The sequence below is a fragment of the Aythya marila genome, assembly GCF_965140915.1.
Source record: "Aythya marila genome assembly, chromosome: 8".
NCBI lineage: Eukaryota > Metazoa > Chordata > Aves > Anseriformes > Anatidae > Aythya > Aythya marila.
The window spans coordinates 9,799,125-9,811,763 of NC_139049.1; the positions used below are offsets into that span (position 1 = coordinate 9,799,125).

The 12,639-nt window shown below is 48.9% G+C and overlaps 1 protein-coding gene across 1 annotated transcript in view; it reads left to right on the top strand.

The window, feature by feature from the left end:
* The first annotated feature begins 2,504 nt into the window (after nucleotides 1-2,504).
* NOTCH2 (notch receptor 2) overlaps nucleotides 2,505-12,639 on the top strand; it is an 84,857-nt gene continuing 74,722 nt past the window's right edge. The window contains exons 1-2 of the mRNA XM_082766129.1: nucleotides 2,505-2,664; nucleotides 11,308-11,389. Coding sequence (XP_082622255.1) covers nucleotides 2,583-2,664; nucleotides 11,308-11,389 — 164 coding nt within the window. The 5' untranslated portion in view covers nucleotides 2,505-2,582. The remainder of the gene's footprint in view (nucleotides 2,665-11,307; nucleotides 11,390-12,639) is intronic.

A 12,639-nucleotide genomic window follows, 5' to 3' on the forward strand; every position in this document is an offset into this window, starting at 1 on the left:
CAGCCCCCCTGGTGGCCCAGCACCCCTCACCCCAGGATGGCAGCAGAAATCATTTTGGAGTGAGCCTTGCAACACACCCAGCTGCAAAGGCAGGGGCTGGGGCTCGCTGCCGGCTTGATCTCCCTGCCTTTGTCAGCCAAAGTGGCAGGATTTCCCTAATTGCCACCGCCGTTTAAATAGAGACACTGCGGATCTGCCTCTGTTCAGCTCTGCTAATCCCTCAGCTGGCACCACTTGCCTCGCCACAGCTTTCCGAGCTGCCCGCCACCCGCGGGGACCCTGCCCTCCTCCTCCCGTCCCCAGCACCCAGTGAGGTGTTACTGGTGCTCTCCAGGTGGGAAACTGGGAGCCAAATGGCACACCAGTAAGGCTGGGTGTCTGCAGCCTGCAGGCGGAGCGCGGGCTACTTCTGCTGGTGGGTTTCCCTGCGTGATGAATCTTTATTTGCATACGGTGTTCTTAATGGGGCTGTAACGGGGTGTGTAAGGTGAGGCAATGCTGAAACATATTTTTAACTCCTGTGCAAACAGCTCGGTGCCTAATGAGGCAGACCCACAGCCCTCTGCGACAAGGAACTGCTTGAGGAGCTTTGCCTTGGGCACCTGCCTGCGTGCCCTCTGCTCGGCCTCTGTGTCCTCCTCCAGGACTTGGCTGGGGCTCCTGGGAGAGGTGGGAGAAACCAGCCAGGTCCTGGGGCAGGCAGGAGCGACACGAAGCTTTCCCTGACCTGTGTGGCTTCCCTCCATGGCCACATGTTTCAGGTGGAGCTGTCTGCCCGCCTGGCTGTGCTGGCGTGGTTGCAGATGCTGGCCCAGCTCGGAGAAGCAGCTCGCCACCAGGCCAAGCCAAATGCAGCTGAGGGAGCGCTGCCCATTTCAAGGTCTGGGATAATGAGTAATGCTCTGTGCTGGGGGGAGCTGGAAATTGCAGCCTTTGGTGAAATACCAGAATTCCTCCCGAATTAGCTACGTTAGGGAGAGCGAATCCAAGCCCTCCCTGTTCTGCTTACATTCCTGCCTTGCTTTCCTCTCCTCCCGACTGGGTTTAGTGACCATTTTCTCTCAAGTGCTACTTGCTGCCATCCATATTTACATGCAGCAAGTAAGTTTGTACTCCCTAGTTTCATCTCAAACACCAGGCCTCTATTTTGGGACGCCGTCTCCCACCCCACACCCTGCAGACGCAGCCGAGCCCCAGGCCCGGCCTTCACCCCGCCATGTGGGGTGCTCAGGGGACCAGATGTGCCCGGAGCACCGCCACAGGCAGCGCTCACAGCTGCAAGGCACTGCTGTGTGAGGCAGTGGGAGAGGTTTCGTCCAGGCTGCCCGAAAAAAAAAAAATCACTGGGCTCCTTCCACGGTGGTAACAATCCGGCTCTGTGCCTGGGAGGAGCCGTGGAGCCCCAGTGAATTAAAGGGGGAAAACACTGGGCTTTATTCATTGCCCCCCTCTCTCCCCTGAGCTCGGCACAATCCTCCCTTCGCAGGAGACGCAGGCCAGCATGCCATGTCAGCACATAACACAAAGAGCTCTCAGTCCGCGAGGAGCTGGAATCGCAGCAGAAGGATTTTTAACGCTTTAAATGATGGTTCAGGGCTGGAAGGGACGTTGGGGTTGAACCCGGGCACTCCCTACAGCACCAGCACGTGCTTCACAACCCCGCTACCTTCCCCAAGCCTCCTGCGGGGGAATTTGTGTCTCCTCCTGCATCCTGTCGCCCTGTCGAGGAGCATTTATTTTTCACTGAGGCCGTGGGGGTGAAATACCACCATGAGCCCATACACCTGCTCTTAAGCTGTGGGAACTCCCACTCAGCCCAGAGCCAGCCTCTGGCAGTGAAAGCCATTTTCGGTTCTCGCTGGCCCCTACCCAGCAGCTGCCTCCACCCTGCGCGGGAAGGGCACGAAAACGCCGGGCTGCCTCTGCTCGGGGGCATTTCGGGTGGGCCACCAGCCCTGACTGAGGCACTGGAGCCACCTCAAGGGGACCACGAGGCGATGGGGACAGCGCTGTCCCCTGGGTGCTGCCCACAGGGTGACATCCTGAGGGCGTGTGGTGCTTCGTGCACGTTTTGTGAGGGCGCGTGCCTGCTGCTGCAGCACTTACGGTGAATTTGTCAGAGAGTCTTCAGGACTTTTTGGGGCTACCCCACAGAGGCAGCGCCTCAGCGGGCGGACCTGGTCCTCCATCCCTGTCACTGTCCCTGTGTTGTGTCCCTATCCCTGTCCCTGTTCCTATCTCTATCTGTGTCCCTGTCCCTGTCCCTGTCCTTACCCCCACAGCCCTCCCTCACCCCCTCCCTTGCCCATCCCCACCCCGCCGCCATTTTGTGCCCTCACCCCCCCCACCCCCCCACCCCCCCACCCAACGGGCGCGCGCCCCCTCGCGGCGAGAGGGCGTGGCCAGGCGGGGGAGGGGGCGTGGCTTGCGAGGCGGGGGGCGTGGCTAAAGGAAGCGGGGGCGGCGCGGCGCGGCCGTCTCCCTCCGCCGCGCGCCATCGGCGGGGTCGGGCGGGTGCTGCGGCGGTTGTGGCGGCGGGATCCTTCCGCGCCGTGCCGAGCCGTGCGGGTCCGGCCGTGGCCATGGCCCCCGGAGCGGGGCCGGCGCTCGCCGCCCTCCTCGGCACGGTGCTGGCCGTGCTCAGCCGCGCCGAGCCGGCGGCCGGTGAGTCCCGAGGGAACGGGAGAAGGGGTCCCGGGGGCGGGGGAGGAGCGGCGGGGGGCGGGGAGCCCCGGGTGGGGTCCCCCCGGTGTCCCCTCGGTGTCCCCACGGTGTCCCCAGGGCTCCTCGGGGCCGGCGGTGGTGGCGGCGCGGTGCTGTGCTGGGTGGGTGTGAGGGCTGCGCGGAAAACCCAGCCGAAATCTTTAAAAAACACCACCACCACCACCAACAACAAAAAAAAGCAATTTCCTGCACGCGATTTGCCCGGGTTTGCCCCAAAAAGGAGCGGAGGGCTCAGGCTGTGCCCGCTGTGCCTGGCGTGCAGATGGGCTCTGCAGGCCGGCAGGAGGGCGAATCGCTGGATTTTGGGGCAAGGCAAAATCCCAGATTTAGCTCTTATTTGAGCCGTGCCTCGGTGCTGGCGGATCCCAGCTCCTCGTGCTGCACAGTGCCCGCCCAAGCTCTGCCCCTACTGAGGGGCTTCGTGGCACCGCGGTGGGATTTTCTCCCTTTGCTGGAGGAGCGGTGGCCGGCAGAGGTGGCAAACCCACGCTGGAGCCACCCCTGCTGCTCCCCAGCTTCTGGCCCAAACGCTGGGAGCGGAGCCGTGGCCTGAATGAATGAAAGGTGAAGTCACCCAAAGGCGTCCGCAGGTGCCCGCCCGACTCTCCCGATGCTTCTCGCACAAGGAGCGGCAGGTATCTGATGTCAGCCCTCTTGGTCAACACCGAGGAGGCTCCTGGATGTGCTCAGCGCCGTGGGTGCGAGCCCAGCGCTGCGGCAACTTGCTTTTCCAGTCGAGCTTCTCCTGGGGGTGTCCGAGCCTGCAGTCGGAGCTGCAGTAAGCCGGGGTGGGGCGGGAACACCTGCGCTTTTGGTGAGGACACTTTCCTGCTAATTACTGTTAATGGCAGTGATTTGTGCCCCGGCGGATCGGATGGAAGGAGTGGAACAGGAATCCCAGCGAAGCCCACCCTAATTACCCACCTTCACTCTTAACCTTGTCGCTGGCGGAGTGAAAGAATTGAGTTACACCAAGCCCAATTTCTCTTAGTAGTAGTTGGGCATCAGCCCTCGTTTCTAATAAACTGCTCTGGACCTTGAGGTTGAGAGCACCCCACAGGCAGCGCCTCCACGTGGAGCACGCTTTGGGATCCTTGCAGGACTCCCTAGATAACGCTGACAGCGCTGGCCTGCTCGGTGCCATAGGGGCTCGCTGAGCAGCAAGTTTTACTTGATCTTTTGAAGGTGTTCCAGTATCAAATGGGTTCTGATCAAAGATGCTGATTTAGACTTTCAGAAGGGAGCGTGATTAGCATCTGGCTCGCTCGCATCGCTTCCTGCAGGGCATTACTTAGTCAGCGTGGCATTACGTGGAGGTGCTCTTGCTGATGTTCTCAAGACCTGAATCCTTGGGAAAAGAGGGCTCGTGCCTCTGGCTGCCTTTGGCACTCAGATCTCTCCAAATAGGTGGATTGGTGTTGTTTTGCCTCCTTCGTTGCCTCCCAATGTGATTCCTATTATTTTAGGTGTCTCGCTGCTGTTACCATAAGCTGCTATTTCCCTTCAACGTGATCCCGTCCTGCTCGGCCTCTCCCATTTTCGCAAACCGTGCCTGGGTTGTGAAAGGCATCGGAGCCTTTGGGCTGGATGTGGCCATCGAAATGTTGTCGTAATGGTCTGGGCGGGTGGGATTTGGACCTGCGTCCTTTCGGGAACTGGGAGTAGATGAGGCAGAGCAGCAGGACGCTGACAGCTTGTTTCTTCTGGGCTTGGGAATCTCAGATAACAGGAAAACCAAAGGGTCGGGATCTGCAACTTCAAACTTAAAGGAAGCGACGTTGTATTTGTGCTCTTGGCTAATGGCTGCAATGCAAGGAATGATACAGTGATTATTCAATTCTGACCCATTAAGGAAATGTCATCTGTCTTGGAGGGGAAAAAAAAAAAAAAAAATCAACTCTTCTAAGCATCTGTGCTTAGAAGTCCTTCTGTAGTTTTATTCTTATTTTCTGTGCATTCATTCTGAAACCATCTCGCCAACAGAAGCCAAGGGCTGTGTCTTGTCAGTGCCCATCCAGAAGAAACAGCGGCCGTATCGTTCTGAGCCCAGTCATCTGAGAGCTACAGAAATAATCATTCATTCTGTTTAGAAAATAGTCTGTTCCTAGGGCACATGTCCTTTTTTTAGACTGCATGCGGATGAAAAAAGAGCTTTGTATCTCAAAACGACACTGGTGTCTGCTGTTTGTTCCGTGCAGCAAGTCTTAATCTCGTTTCGCTGACATCACCATGGGCTGCGGTGGAAGGACAAGGAATGGCCCCGCGTTTCGGCGGGGGCAGGCGTTCTTAATGCTCAAATTAATAAAGATTTAGTGCTGGACAATGACGGAAGGCTATGGAGAACACGCAAGCATGGTTTCTGTCTGCCAGATTTCCATAGAAACACCAATACCTCTTCAGCTCTTTAAATGCCTTCACTACATTTTTATTGTTGAAATCTTTTTTTTTAACTAAATGTTTTATGTTGCAGCTGTTGATTTTAGGCGTTTTGGCTTTGTCTGGAGAACTAGAAATATGGGAAGGCAAGGAGTAGTAGCTGTGGAGGAAAATAGAATATGTGGTTGGCAGACTTTTAAACTGTTTTACACGTTCTGAATTCAATATATGCTATAACTTCAGCTAATCAGTAGCTCTTCAACAGGAAAAGTGTCACACAAATGTTGAATAGAAATTAGTCATCAGACTGCTCCTTGGTGTAAGACCTCAAGGACAGGAAGACTTCAGTTCTACCTGTGAATTTGGGCAACAGTTCTCAGCACTGCCCTTAAGAGGGCAAATTGGTAGCTTTTGCCAGCTCCTGGATGCTTGAGCTCAAAATAAATAAATAAAAACAATTCTAAACAAAATTTCTTATGGGCTTGTTATTCCAAAATCCACTTAAAGGTACACTTTCCCATTTTTTTTTTTACACTTCTCCTATGGAGTCTGGAGAAGCTGGTGAAGGAAACCAGTTTAGACGCTGGGGTTTTCTCTCTCTCAGGAGCTGCAGGACATTGGCTGAGTTCCTTTGCACTCCTCGGAGCTCTGCTCAGCTCCTCAGATGCTGAGAAAAATTTTATTTCAGGCTTTTGTGATAAAAAACGGTGGCGATCTCGTGATAGTCAGTTTGATTTAGAGCATTTTGACTTTTACAGATGATTTTCATGCAGCATAGATAAGCCTTGTCTTTAACTGCAACCTTCTGCTCATCTTGTTTAAATTCCCTGAATGATAACATTTTCTAAATCTGAGCTGAATTATTAAGATTTATTGTTTTTTTCCTAGTTCTTTTATCCCTGTGTGGCTGCCGTGGGGTGATCTGTACCTTCTCCCTCTGTGTCCCCCTCACTCCCCAGAAAGAAGTTAATTTAATATTTTCAGCTAACACTTATTTATTAAAGGGTTCTTCCCCAGTACCTCATCTTGTTTGAACAGTAATCTTTCGAGGTTAGTGACTAACATAATGAGCTGTCTCTCCTTTGTGGTTTTCCTCCAAAACTTGGTTATCTTATGGTATTCTCCATGTTTGTGCAGCATTTAGTACTCCTTACCAGCTTTTTGAGCCATCGGTCTTTGCAGTTTACGTGGTGCCAGCTGCCACTGTGGAAGAACTTTGCTCCTTGGAAAGGAGCTACCAGTCTTCCTCTGGCACTGTGCTTCCTATTTCAGCATTTTCTTGGCTTCTTCTTTCAAGCCCTTTTTTTTTCTGAAGGGGATCAGGTGCTGGTTTCCACTCCCCTGGAACTTGGGGCGCCTTGATGGGTACCGTGGCTGGGGTTTCTGGCCTTGCTGATGTCTGATCTTCCCAAAGTGATTCCCCGAGCGTTCTCGTTGCTGTGTATCAACTGCCTGGTGGCTTTGAATCCTTCTTCTCCTTCCCCATGGTTTGTAATGGGTGATGTTCCAAATGACAGGGTGTTTCTCCTCAATGTCAGTTGTGACAGTAAGCCCACTAAGTACAGAAAGATTATCAAAAACCTCTTGTCCTTCCAGGTCTCTAACATTTTTAGTCTGACTCTTCTGTGTGTGAAGTAGGTTGTTTTCAGCCATCTCCCCCAAGACAGCCTCTGCACCTATAGCTGGGTTCCAGCCAAATACGACAAGTCTAGATCCTTAAGGCACTGAGTTCCTGTAAACTTAATGGAAAACTCATGGGTAGAAAGAATAGAGACCAGTACAGCATCCTGCCATGGGGAAAGTTGGTACTGTGAGCTCAGCCCTGCTGTTAGCTGTCCGGGGGTCTCTGTCAGAAGCTTAGATCCCTGTTGGCAGCAAAGCCCTTGGTCAGAGCCCGCATCTTCAATGCAGGATAATCAGCTACACTTCTCAGAGCTACAGGAAACCAGCTTCGTAACGTCTCTTCCTCGCAGCATTAATTGTTTTGGTATTCTGTGTTTTTATTTCTGCTTGACTTTCTCTGAACTTGTGGGTGAAGAGTTTATTGGCCTTGCTTTCCTTTCAGTGCTTGCTGCAAAGCCCGTGCAGATTTTCTCTGGTTATGGCTCTGTTTCCCTATGGCAGCCTTCTCTCTTAAATGCAGAATTGTGACACTTACAGCTTCTGAAGTTAGACCTTTGTGATTTTTTTTTTGTTTTTCTAGCCTGGAAGGAGTCTGATTTTTTTAGTATGCAAATAAAGAATAGAAACCAAATCACAACTTTCACATCTTCTTGGCATCCTTAAAGAACAATGAGGCAGAAAAGTAACTTCTTTAACAGTCTCTCTAGCCAAAAAAAGATTAAACCTGGGCTCAACTGTTTCCATTTAAATGTGAGCCTTGCTGGATTCAGATGTTCAGAGTCACAGCACTTCTGTGTTTTTGTTTTTCTTCCCTGAGAGTAACACTTTCTGCTCGTGCTTGTTTTATGGCAGCAGCTACCTGTTTTTCCACTCTGGCCGTGGAGAATAGTGGTATGCCGGTATGGTGGAGAATATTGGTGGGCCTGTTGGATGCAAATTCCAACCTGGTGTTTTATGTGCAGGCATGCTCCAAGGGTTTGTGTGGACTCCAGGCCGGGTCACGTAGCTAATAGCATTCATCTTGGACACGCATAAAGCCCTCATCTGAGAGGCCTTTCAAACTTGGCTAGAATGCTAACTAGAAATTGGATACTTCTCTCCCTAAGTGGTGGCCTGCCCTCTTCGTGATTAGGGCTTAAGCCAGTCTCTTGATAGTCATGGGGTGTTTTCCCAATACTCCTGTGGCTCTCCCCAAAGTGCTGGATAAATGGTGAGGCAGCGTGGCGTCCAAAACGTTGCTGCTTGAACTTGGCCTGGGCGAATCCGGGCTCTGTCCATCCTGGTAGTTTTGGCAAGCTGGAGCAAGGCCAGAAATCCAGGAAACAATTCCCCCTTGCTTTTGCTTTTTTTTTCTTTTAATACAGAAGAGAACAGTCAAAAGCAGTGCTTCAGACCCAGCCTTGGCAGCATACTTTACATGGGTGCGGGAGAAGTGGCCGACTGTTTTCTTCTCAAGACAAGAGTGTCCTCTCATGCTGTACACAATAAAATACTTCCAGTTAGCATGATGGATGTAGCAACACATACTTTTTATGCTGGCTGAGGTAGAAGATAGTTTCTGGTACTATTGACTTTTGAGCACAGCGTGGTAGGGTAGCAGAGAAGTAGCTTTTGGAGTAAGTCATGTTGAAATGCCTTGTTTTTGCATGGATTGTGAAATTGTTGAAGATACCATGAAATACAGGAAGACAGTGCTTTGTGCACAGAAGTGCTAATTCTGCTGTGAGAACTGTAGTCTTCAATTTGCCTTGCGATTTCTCTTTTAAAAGAGAAGTGATCACGTTACTTCTTTAATATTCATTTTAGGATATTGTTGCATTTACATTAATTTCAGTTTTAGTTGCGTTTCAATGTTCAGTATTTTTTTCTTAAGCTGAAAAAGTACAAAAGAGTCATTTTGTCTTTTTTAGGTTTGTTCAGTTCTAGATTTTCTTATGCACTGCATACTGCACCCCCCACTCACTGTATTTCTGTTAAAAAAAATTTGAGGGACTGCTAGTAGTCTAATGACCTGCTAAACAGCAGCTCAAGGCGAAAATAATTTGTCAAAAAACAGGAGAAAATTAATCATTACTTTGCCAAAGCCTCTGTGCTGTATCCGTGCATGGCCTAGCAAGCTACGCTGGAATCACTGAATCGGATCCTTGCTGGAACCCGAAAGCTGTCCCCTTGTTGCTCCCTGCGGTTGTGCTGGCGGCCGGCTTTGGCCAAGTGCTAGTTAAGCTTTTACTACGAGGGTTACAAAATCACCGGGGACGCGGGCACTCCAAGAGGTTACAAAATCCAGTTTGAAAGCCTGGGCACAAAAGAAATAATCCTCTGAGTGTTTGCTTCGCTGGCTTGATGGGCTTAAAAAATAAAAGCTAAAGGGAGGTGAGCGTAGGGAGGTGAGAAGAGCAACTCTCCCTCCCGGTTCTCCAACTTGCGGCGCAGCTCGCTGTGCCGTTCCTCCATTTCCTTGGGGTAACGGAGGTGGCAAGAGGCACCCAAATCATTAAAAGCACTTTTGTGAGTTCTGTTGAATGCGGCATAACTCAATGGTGCTTGCTGAAGCTCATTTTTGCCATGAAAACTGCTGTCCCCGCGGTGTCTGGCCGAAGTGGGCAAAGCCTGAAGGCCTGTGGCTGCTGCTGGTGGATAGGATGAAACTTGTTGGGCAGGTGGGAATCCATGGCGGTGCGCTTGGCCACTGCAGGGGGGAATACCATCAGAAAATCTGTGGTAATATTTCTGTCGCTGAGTAACCCTGACCCCAAAGGTTATCTGAAAGGGGCTCGGAGTGGAATTTTGTTCATTTCCTCAGAGCTCTGCAGAGGCAGTGCTGTGGAAGTGCCCTGTGTTCAGAAACCAAGTTAACATGGAACAGGAGTACCCGTGTTGGGAGGAATATCATTCACCTTTTGGGACAAGCTGGTTTAATTTCACTCTGTCCTGTCAGGACTGTGAATGTGAAACACCCCTGTGTGCCCTGTAGCATTTGCTCCAGGTTATTGACAAATAACCCACTGAGCCCTGGGTGGTGGCAGCCGGGCTCTGTTCCGAGCAGCCCAAGAGCTGGGCCCGTCCCTTCAGAGACTGTTTGGACAGCAGTAGGTATGTGAGCAGGCAGCTCGAGTGGTTGGGTATTACTGATGCCTCTGGGTGCCTTCAAATTGGCCAGTGAGGCTGTTGAAATAGGGCATGTAACGTCATGGAAGTGTGTATGGAAGGGCAGGGGACAGGAATGGGGGCTGAGAGGAGTGTGAGACTTCTGGGTATGTGGGTAAAGTTAGGATGGGACACATCTTCTGATTCCTCCAGCTTTATCCACTGGTTCAGTGCTGTTCAAGTGGCAGACTCTGGTCTAGACGGACTGATTAGATTTTTGTGGCTCTAGAGTGCCCTCTGCTCATGTGGGGTTTCTGTATTTATTGCCCTTCTGGTTGCTTCAGAACTAGCCACAACTCAGCTTGCTGGTTCAGGCCCTGGCAAAGGGACGAGTGCTTGCTGTGTCACTCCATATGAATTAATGCCACTAGAGTTTTCTGTAAACCTGGAGAAAAATTGACCAGCCCTGAGCTGAAGGGAGCTTATAAAAAACAAAAACCAACATTTTACATGGACAGATATCAATAGGACAATTGGGAATGGCTTTAAACTAAAAGAGGGGAGATTTAGTTTAGAGATTAGGGATAAATTCTTCACTTAGAGCAGTGAGGATCTGGCACAGGCTGCCCAGAGAAGCTGTGGATGCCCTATCTCTGGAAGTGCTCAAGGCCAGTCTGGATGGGGCTTTGGGCAGCCTGGGCTGGTGGGAGGTGTCCCTGCCCATGGCAGGGGGTGGAACTGGGTGGGCTTTAAGGTCCCTTCCAACCCAAACCATTCTCTGATTCTGTATCATACATAATGTCTTGTTTAAAATACAGTGCTGAAAATGGCAAGTTTGAGCCTCAGAGTATGTACTCCTTATGAATACCCAAGTCTTTGCTGGAAGACTTTAAGGTCTCTTAATGTTTTCATTTATTCTCAGACAGCCCTGACAGAAATCAGAATACCACAACAGTAATGATGTAGCAGCGGATTCTGGATTGCTAGAAACTTATACAAGGGAGCTTATGAGGGACAGATGCCCCTGTTTCAGTGCCAAGCGTCCCTGGAGATAGTAGAAAGGAAGGAGAAACTTTGAGACAAGCTATTGTGAAAGAAGTTTTAGAAATTGTTGCCTTTTACTTCAGATAATTTCATTATAAAATTGTGATCAGGAAGTGGTAACTGTCTGACACTGGAAGTCAAAATACGCAAGTGCTGAAGTGATTGTATATGGCTTGCTGAAATTACTGCATGCTTGGCTTTGACGATCTACCTAAAAGAAATTCTGGATGCATTTAGTAGCCTGGTGAACAAATCTGTATTTGATTGTTCTTTCAGTCTGTCTCTTTTGATGCTGCCAAAGATTAAATTGAACTATGTGATATTGTCTTTGGTTTTGTTCCAGTCAAATAAAATTTTTAGTTAAAGGACTAATTCCGCAAAATATGTTAATGAAGCTTTGACTTAACACGTACAGCTACTGAATTGTTTTTTTTTTTTTTTTCCTCCTTTCAGCTTTACAGTGTATGGATGATTCCAAGCCTTGTGTTAATGAGGGAAAGTGCATTCCTTATCAAAATGGTACAGGATACTGCAAGTAAGTTGGCTTAATTTCTATCCATTTTAATTGTCAATGTTCTGTCATTCATAGCCTGTGAAAGAAAGGAAATTTGGTTTAAGATTTTCTTATCAGGTGCATTCAGCATAATAGTTTTAGCAAAGTCTGTGTTTCTTGCTAGTGCATTTGTTCTTCTGTGTTAACTTTTTATAACGTAAGAAATCTAGAGTTCTCATTCATATTCTTGGGTTTGGATTTCAACTATTTGATTTCTTTGCCTTTGAATAGGAAGAGAGGTTAAATCAATAAGAGGTAAGCACAAGTTAAGTCAGAACTTGCTCTCTGTCTTACAGCTTGTGTTAATTTATAGAACATCAGCCCAAAATATTTCCAGTTTTTTTTTCGGAACTACTCTGTGCTTTGAAGAGCGACAGTTCCCTTTCCATGTGCTAGAAAGTAACAAACGTGGAAGCTACAAACAAACAAAAAAGCCAAACACATTTATCTTTTTCCTATAACTGATCTTGGGAAGCGTTGAAACCTGTTGTTAATGGAGCCTTCACTTTGTCATTGCATGGAAAACTGATCATCAGCAAGAGCTTTGGAGGAACATGATGTCTGGAGAATGGTATCACATCTGTTTAAATGTAGTTCATCTTTTTAACTACATTATTTAGATTCTTAAAAATGAAGTTATTTTGCAAAAAGATAAATCTTCCTTTTTTGGCAGGGCTTGTTTACTACATCTGCAGTAAACAGATTTATTTTCTAAACTGTGTTTACTTCCTCAGTGCAAGTTGTACCATTTTCTGGCACTCTAAATCCTTTCCTTAGTGCTCACATTCTTTCAAAATCAGTGAATTTTGTCATGTTGATTTAGCTCAGCAAACACGTGGCTTGGCCCTTCACCCTTTCCTATACATCCATCTTCCCTAGCTGCACTCATTAGTTCTTTCTGTGAATATGGTGTGCAACACTTGATGTACTTAAATTGCAGCTGTGGCACACAAATCATAATCTAATTTAAGGTTCTCTGCAGTTTCAAATAAATCTCTGATATGCAGAAAGGCCATAAAAAGGCAAATATGTAACTTGTTGTTCCCTGTTTTTTTTTTTTTTGGTTTTGTTTTTTTGGTTTTGTTTTGTTAGTTTTTGGCTGTTACTGCTTCCTAGGCTTTTCCTTTCTGTTGCTTTAGGTTGCTGTCTACAGAAATGAGCTGCCCTTCTGAAAAAAAGTTGTAACTTTTCCTACTAACATCACACAAGACATTGTGTGATGTTAGTAGGTC